General features: G+C 36.4%; 1 protein-coding gene across 1 annotated transcript in view; it reads right to left on the reverse strand.

Moving 5' to 3' along the window:
- The window catches only part of LOC108364318 (muscle M-line assembly protein unc-89-like), a 74877-nt gene that overhangs the window by 20700 nt on the left and 46192 nt on the right, over positions 1-7985 (reverse strand). Inside the window, exon 9 of the mRNA XM_017617955.1 lies at positions 2050-2418. Coding sequence (XP_017473444.1) covers positions 2050-2418 — 369 coding nt within the window. The remainder of the gene's footprint in view (positions 1-2049; positions 2419-7985) is intronic.

Consider the following 7985-nt stretch of genomic DNA (forward strand, 5'->3'; position numbering starts at 1 on the left):
CAGGTGGGATAGCCTCACCACTTGCCACAAGACGAAGCTTACATGGCCAAAATGGGACAAAAAGCGGTCGGTCATGCTGAGCAGAGGGGACCTAGCCGCAGCTGTGGGGCTGATAACAGGCCATGTTGCTATCGGAAGGCACGCGGAGAGGTTAGGGATCCCCCTTAACGATTTCTGCAGAAGCTGCAGAAATGAAGAAGAGCCAGAAACCTTGCGGCACCTGTTATGCGATTGCCCCGCACTTTGTAGAAGAAGACAAAAGTTTATGGGTTCAGGATTCTTTGAGGACCTAACCGACATAGCCGAAGTAGGCATACGGCAACTTCTGGGTTTCGCAAAATCCACACGATGGTTTGAATAGGAGGGTTCTAACCACGTGGTATCACANAGGTTAGGCTGCCGCTCGCTAACTGAAAGCTCATTCTAAGGGATCTGTCTCTTAAACTAGCAAGGGACAGGTGGGATAGCCTCACCACTTGCCACAAGACGAAGCTTACATGGCCAAAATGGGACAAAAAGCGGTCGGTCATGCTGAGCAGAGGGGACCTAGCCGCAGCTGTGGGGCTGATAACAGGCCATGTTGCTATCGGAAGGCACGCGGAGAGGTTAGGGATCCCCCTTAACGATTTCTGCAGAAGCTGCAGAAATGAAGAAGAGCCAGAAAGCTTGCGGCACCTGTTATGCCATTGCCCCGCACTTTGTAGAAGAAGACAAAAGTTTATGGGTTCAGGATTCTTTGAGGACCTAACCGACATAGCCGAAGTAGGCATACGGCAACTTCTGGGTTTCGCAAAATCCACACGATNTTAACGATTTCTGCAGAAGCTGCAGAAATGAAGAAGAGCCAGAAAGCTTGCGGCACCTGTTATGCCATTGCCCCGCACTTTGTAGAAGAAGACAAAAGTTTANCGCATCTGTGGGGCTGATAACAGGCCATGTTGCTTTCGGAAGGCACGCGGAGAGGTTAGGGATCCCCCTACACGATTTCTGCAGAAGCTGCAGAAATGAAGAAGAGCCAGAAAGCTTGCGGCACCTGTTATGCCATTGCCCCGCACTTTGTAGAAGAAGACAAAAGTTTATGGGTTCAGGATTCTTTGAGGACCTAACCGACATAGCCGAAGTAGGCATACGGCAACTTCTGGGTTTCGCAAAATCCACACGATGGTTTGAGTAGGAGGGTTCTAACGATCCGCGTGGTATCACAACGGGCCCACAACCTAAGGCCTATGTGGGCTATTGGGGTCACTGGCAGCCACTTCAACCTAACCTAACCTAACCTAAAAGTATACAACATGGAAGAGTAACACATGCGATGCGTAATCAGCCAAATCTGGTAGTGTGGCGGACATGCAACTTCATAGATGTTGTGTGTTTTTGGGGGCGTCTGCTGTACTTTGGAAATTTTTGGCGATCAAAATTAGCGATAGCAATTGTTTGAATCCGGCTGCAGATCGTTCATACATATACTCTACCGTTCTTCGTTGCCTGCAGCGCACTGAGGAGGAGTTTTCTCTCTCGCTTACTCAAACTCCGAGTTTCTGTCTGCCCTGGTTAGAACCCATATGGGACTAATGTAACTGTCATCACTGATGTTAATTCTACCGTTGCAGCCCAATCGGAAATTCTACTAGCCAGCTATTCTCATAGGTAGCATTTACGTCATCGGTGACAGTTAAATCTTGGTGGATTGTTATATCAGAAGCCCATAACAGGAGAAATTTTTTATTCAACATGGAAAATTTTTCATAGGTTGTTCTAAAGGGGCAGATGTGTCTGACAGCGAACTATTAATATTTGTATGCAATATGCGATGAAAAATATTTAAAATATAGGATACACGCCTCGCTTTTCAAACGCTATGACTTGGTTTTGCTATGAATTTTGACGTTTTTAATTTTAAAACACATTAGGGGGAATCACTGACTCCTGCAAACCCTTGCACGGTGCAGGGTTCGCACGTAAGAACCAGCTTTCCTATGGAGGGATATGCAATCACTCTATCCTATATGCATATATTCATAAGTATGTACATATCTATAATGAAATTACCTTTTACATTGAGATGGAAGCTCGATGTAGTCGTTCCCTGGTCGTTGACTGCAGTTAATGTGTATAACCCATCCTCCACAGGCTTAACACATTGGAAAACTAGTCTGTATTTATCGCCATCTAGGTCGGCAATTACTTCGCAGTTTTCATTGTTGCAGAGGTTTTCGTTTCCTCGAGTCCACGTAACTTTAGGTTTAGGATTTGCATAAATTATGGCATCAAAAGCTATGGTATCATCAGGAAGACAACTGCAATCTTTGAGACCAATAATTTCTGGCTTTGATAAAACATCAATCCAGCCACTGGTACTTATTTCACCATATTTATTTAGTATCTGCAGCTCATAATGTCCAGAATCCTTATGTTGACCTAAATAAATATAATAAAATCATGTTGAATTTATTGGAAACGGGTTGGGTACAAAATTATTATGGTTCAATATTCCGTATTTAAAATTCCGTATATATTCAAAATTTTGTATTCAAAACTCTGTAGGTATAGCAAAATTTTGTATTGAAAAATTCTGTATTGCAAAATTTCGTATGCAAAGATCTTAAAACCATAAAAAGTGCGCATGTGTTTTATTTATCCATATGGCTTTCCGATTTTTCCATAAAGATTTTCGTAAAGCATAATTTTGGAAATACACTTCCTTTCTTTGTCTATAGGTTTTCCGATTTTTCCAATACAGGATTCCGTAAAGCAAATATACATATCGTCGTTTAAAGTACAAAACCGCGTATGTGTAGAGGGAAAAACACTCATATTTAAAAATTGTTCTTTCATTTATAAAGCAGTCGCATTTCTGGCTAGAATGGCTGACTTCCACAACGTCAATTGCTTTGCATATGTACAAAGTATAAGGTTCCATAACGCCGAACTACAAAATATTGACAACGTGTACTTTTCCAAAACGCATCCGAAAAGTTATCGAAACGCATCGCAGGAGCAATCAGCGCATCAGAAACAAAGTTGATGCTTTGTTTGTTATTGGTTACCATTGGTGATTTAAAAATGGAAAATTCAGAAAAATTGTTCATTGCTATATTGAATATTTAAAATATGCAATATATATGGTTGCAATGTGTCGCAACTCTGCATATGCAAACAGTTTGAATACCGAAGTATAACAGTTTCCAAACATTGCATTGATACATTTTGGAAGTCAGCCTATATTTCAGGACGAATGGATAGGGCTTGAGCTAAGAGCTTCGGTGAACAAATATAATTTTTGGAAAAAAAATTTGAGTTACGCGGTTTTGCAGAATAACGATACGCGGTCTTATACTTTAAACGACAATATATAGTTTATATTTATGTAATACTTTAAATTATAACTAATGTTTGAAAAAAAAATATACATATTTGGAGTCAAATCTCAGCCAAATATTCACCAAAATTTTGGTCAGTGCACGATGAGTCAACAAGTATCCATTTCCCAAAAACACATCATCATCGGCTAAAAGTTATCGTTGGGAAACGAGATTCAGGGGTGTAATAACTTATCAATGATTCGAAAGAAGAGTTTGGTTTATGCAAAAGTTCAACCCACGACAATTCAAAATGGCCAAAAATACCCCAAAAGATAAAGCTGTAAAAGCATATAGAAAAATTAAAATAAGGAAAAAGTCTAGACTTAAGACATATTTGTTTTCTAAAAAGAATTGCTAAACATTTATTTGTATATCAATTTATTTTTCCCATTTTTTTATTTAAGTACAGAATAAGATTTCAGTGTTAAATAAGATAATAGTAAAAAAATACCTTTAAAACAAGCTTTCTAAGTATGAACCAAACCAAACTCCGGACTACTTCATATCAGGGTTGTTGCGAATATGCGCATTCGCAACCGCGGGGCTTCCGCATTAATTTTAACATTCGCATTCGCTTTCGTATTCGCAATAATCAATGCGGAGCTTTTGCGAATGCGAATATTTTGCAAGTGGACTGATAAAACGTATACATATATGACAAAAAAAAACTACATATTATAGCCAATATTTTTGCCTGTGGTCGTAGGAGTATTTGTGTAAAAAACTGGTCAAATGTCATATTTATCAACTTTGATAAAAATGTCTTTAAAATATTATTTCTTAAGCTATATAACCGAGCTATCAATGGGCAGCCATAAAAGTTCCCACTTCTACTTGACCTTTGACGTACGTCAAAGAGAACATAGTCCTTTTAATACTATTTTTTTCTGTGCTTTAAATACCTGCTTTGGCTTCTTTCTTTATTATGATTTTTTGGACCAATCTTAAAAAAAAACTACTACATAGACATAAAAGAAGAAAGTCTGTAATTATTAACAAAATTTTCGTGATTTGCTTTTGATGTTATAGGCGGCATACACGGTGCGTCTGACTCGTGAGTCGGTTTGGATGTGTTTGTGAAAATAAATATGTGTTAGTTACACCAACATGACTCCCGCCGTGACTCTGAATGATTGAACAGTGTGTAGTCGAAGGCGAGTCAACACGTACACAAATGACTCGCGAGTCAGACGTACCGCGTATGCCACCTATTACATATATTCGTTTGAATAATTTCAAATGGGGCTCTTTGGGGAATTTATTTTTAGCAAAAATTTTAAAAACAGTAGTTTTTTTTACTTGGTGGATAATATTTTTTTCGTTGGGATATACACTGGACTCTTGGCTAAAAACTTTTGTGGTAAAACTGTCCCTTCTTTGCTATTTAAAGTCAATGAGTAAGCTCCTTCAATAGGGATTTCCAGTAGAAATGATAAACGTTTAGCTATAAAGAGAATCGATGCTCAAATAATTAAAAAGCTATAGGTCTGGCCTTTAATTAGATAATAATTACGTAACTATCTGTTATTCAAATGCTTATAAAAATGCTTTAAAAAAAATAACAATATTCTGATCCGATTCGGCTAGCAGCCACGACTTTGAAAACAGAATTTTGTTCAAAAATAATAATCTATTTTCCATATCCACCTATTTAGCCCGCTATAAGCACAAATTTTTCAAAGCAGTCGCAGAAAATACTATTAAAAATGAATTAAAAAAACTCAAATCGAAAAGTGCTGATAAAGTTACAGGTTTTCCAAATTCTGAAACAACATGACATACAGTGAGCACGCGATAATATGAACTAATTAGAACCAAGCCTGTTAATTTTTGAGAGATTGTTCATATTTACAAAAGGCTCAAGAATTAAAAAAACAAGTTTCATCAATTAAAAAAAAAAAATTGTTTTATTTAAAACTTTAAAAGAAACTTGTATTCGTTTTGTTTGTTACACAAATAAAACAAGTAAGAAAGTCTAAATTCGGGCGGAGCCGAACATTAAATACCCGGCGCAAGTATTAAATATATGTTTTTCACCTTTACGAAAGCTACCGCTACATGGTAAGCCGGGGTGTTCCAATTTTGAGTAAATTAGCGTCCTTAAATTTCGAAATATTGAAGTTTCAAGAATTTCTGAAGTTTACCGTTATATGAAAAGCGGCCGTAATCTTAGGCAGATTTCAATAATTTTCAATGTTTTTCTTCTATGTGACAAGCACAATAACCACACCAAATTTGGTACAAATAATAAATAATAGTTACAATAAAGCTCGTACATTTGCTACACATCTCAAAAAACAAATACCTATAGCACAATAACCGAAGTTCCCCTGCATATGCGGCTTTTTTTATTTGTGTAACAAACAAAACGAATACACGTTTCTTTTAAAGTTTTAAATAATACACTTTTTTTTTAAATTGATGAAACTAGTTTTTGTAATTCTTGAGCCTTTCGTAAATATGAACAATCTCGCAAAAATTAACAGGCTTGGTTTTAATTAGTTCATATTATCGCGATCTCACTGTATATGGTTAATATAATGTGGGATACTGTACCACATTACGATAACGCAGCTATTAGAATAAACGTGGTGTTCAAGTAATTAAAAATGTTCGTAATGTGGTATTGTAATACCTTAACCGACCCCTTGTCTACCACAATAACCGATTTTCAAAAATTCCAAACAAACTCATATAAAACATAAGCTTTCTATTAGCCGAGACTTGATAAACAAAATACAAAACTTACTTAGCAACATTAGGATTTTTTTTCTAAATCAAGTTTTTTTTAACAAATAACATGAAGTTAATCACTGTAAGCATTTCCGAGCGACACGTATGGACATTTTCAATGCAAATAACTAGGGGGTTCCCCAAATTACCAAGCGCTTGAAATTCGTTAGAAATTTTTCAAAACAATAATGCTCATATTTTGGAGCTTTTGCCTAAAGTTCATATTTTAGAGTAGTTCATATTTTGAGATGTTCATATGTTAGGATGTTAATATTATCGCGAGTTCACTGTACGTATCTGGTTTGGCTTGTAAGCGTTTAAACAACGATCTCACCATTATGCTAGATTCTAATTGTTTTTTAAAAAATACTTGACTTCCGCATTCGCATCCGCATCCGCGGATGTTAGCTGTTAGATATTCGCATCCGCGGATGTCTAAAATTCCACATCCGCAACATCCCTATTTCATATTGCATTGTCATCGGGTTATGAGCTAAGTTTAAACCAATGCACATCGGGGTATTTGAACAATTTAGGCGGCCATAAACCAATTTGACAAAATTTTGAAGAAAACTTAAAAAAACAGTCACATTCGATAGAGAACATTCCAAATAACATTTTCCAGTCCCCCTCAATTTTCTAACTTACACAGCGAACGCTCACCGTTTACCGGAAAAAGAATATTATAACGCTGCTTATAAATAAATTTTGGCTCTCTAGAAAGATCGTGGCGATTTTAAGTTAATATTTTGATTTCTGCACTGTATTCTTAAAAAGTAGTGATGGATCCGCATACAGAAGGTAAAGGAAAGGTAATTTAAATGTAACGAAAATAGCGGTTTTCATCGAGTACTTTTTTTTATTTTCGTCGAACATTAAGGAATTTGTTGTATGCCCGGGAGAGATCGCGTTATTATTCTTTGTTCAGTTGAAACTCAGGAGCCAAACTGAGTATACCAAAATCTGCGCGCAATCTTAATAAGCATTACACTAAAAATTATCTCGTTGTATATTATAACGCTGAAGTAATTTCCTTGAAAGCGAACGAACTATGAAAATTTGCTTGTAAATTTTGTATACCGAAACTCAATGTCACGAATAGTAACGTTCTTTTTAATTCTTTCTCTATGAGACTTAAACTTTATTTACAAAGGAAATGTCGGCTTTAAAGATTAGGAAAACACTAGAAGGAAAACCCACGAGTGCGAAAAATTTTTTTCACATAGCAGTGAAATGAGACCGTAACAAGAATCATAAATTGCTTGATCTCTCTGCAAAATCGCAGCGTATAATGACAATAAAGTGCAAAGCAAGAAAAAAACATTAGATACTATGCAAGAGCCAGATATATAGTGAAATATGTGCAAACCACTCTACCCAAGATTTTTTAAACGTTGAAAAGGAAAATTAAAAGCGGCTATGAGCGCTTTCCAAAAATTTGCTTGCACCACATTCTTTTTAGTTTTGTACCACGGATTAGGGGAATATTTTTCATTAGGGACCCATAAAAGGACACCTAAATATAACTCTGAACTAATTTTCGGCTAAATGGCTAAAAAAAATAAACACTCAATTTGGCACAATAAAGTCCCAAAATAACATTTTTGAAAAAGCCCTCCGCACTATGCCTGAAAACTTAAACAGGCCAATCGTTAAGGACATGAGTATTTTCTATAAAAATGTTTCTTGGAAATTTCGACAATATATATGTGAGTGGGAAAACAGTATTTGTTGCATCCGAAAGTGTAGCACTTTCTTTTTACTCCATCAGTTCGTATTTCATTCCGCATACGTTATATAGTAACACTACTTTAGATCTATTTTAACACTAAAAACAAAGTTTTTAGATGAATTTGAGGCCACCGAACCAGAATATGGACCCACTTAATT

The sequence above is a fragment of the Rhagoletis zephyria genome, unplaced genomic scaffold (genome assembly GCF_001687245.7).
Source record: "Rhagoletis zephyria isolate East Lansing unplaced genomic scaffold, Rhagoletis_zephyria_1.1 Rzeph_scaffold_01524, whole genome shotgun sequence".
In the NCBI taxonomy this organism is placed as follows: Eukaryota; Metazoa; Arthropoda; class Insecta; order Diptera; family Tephritidae; genus Rhagoletis; species Rhagoletis zephyria.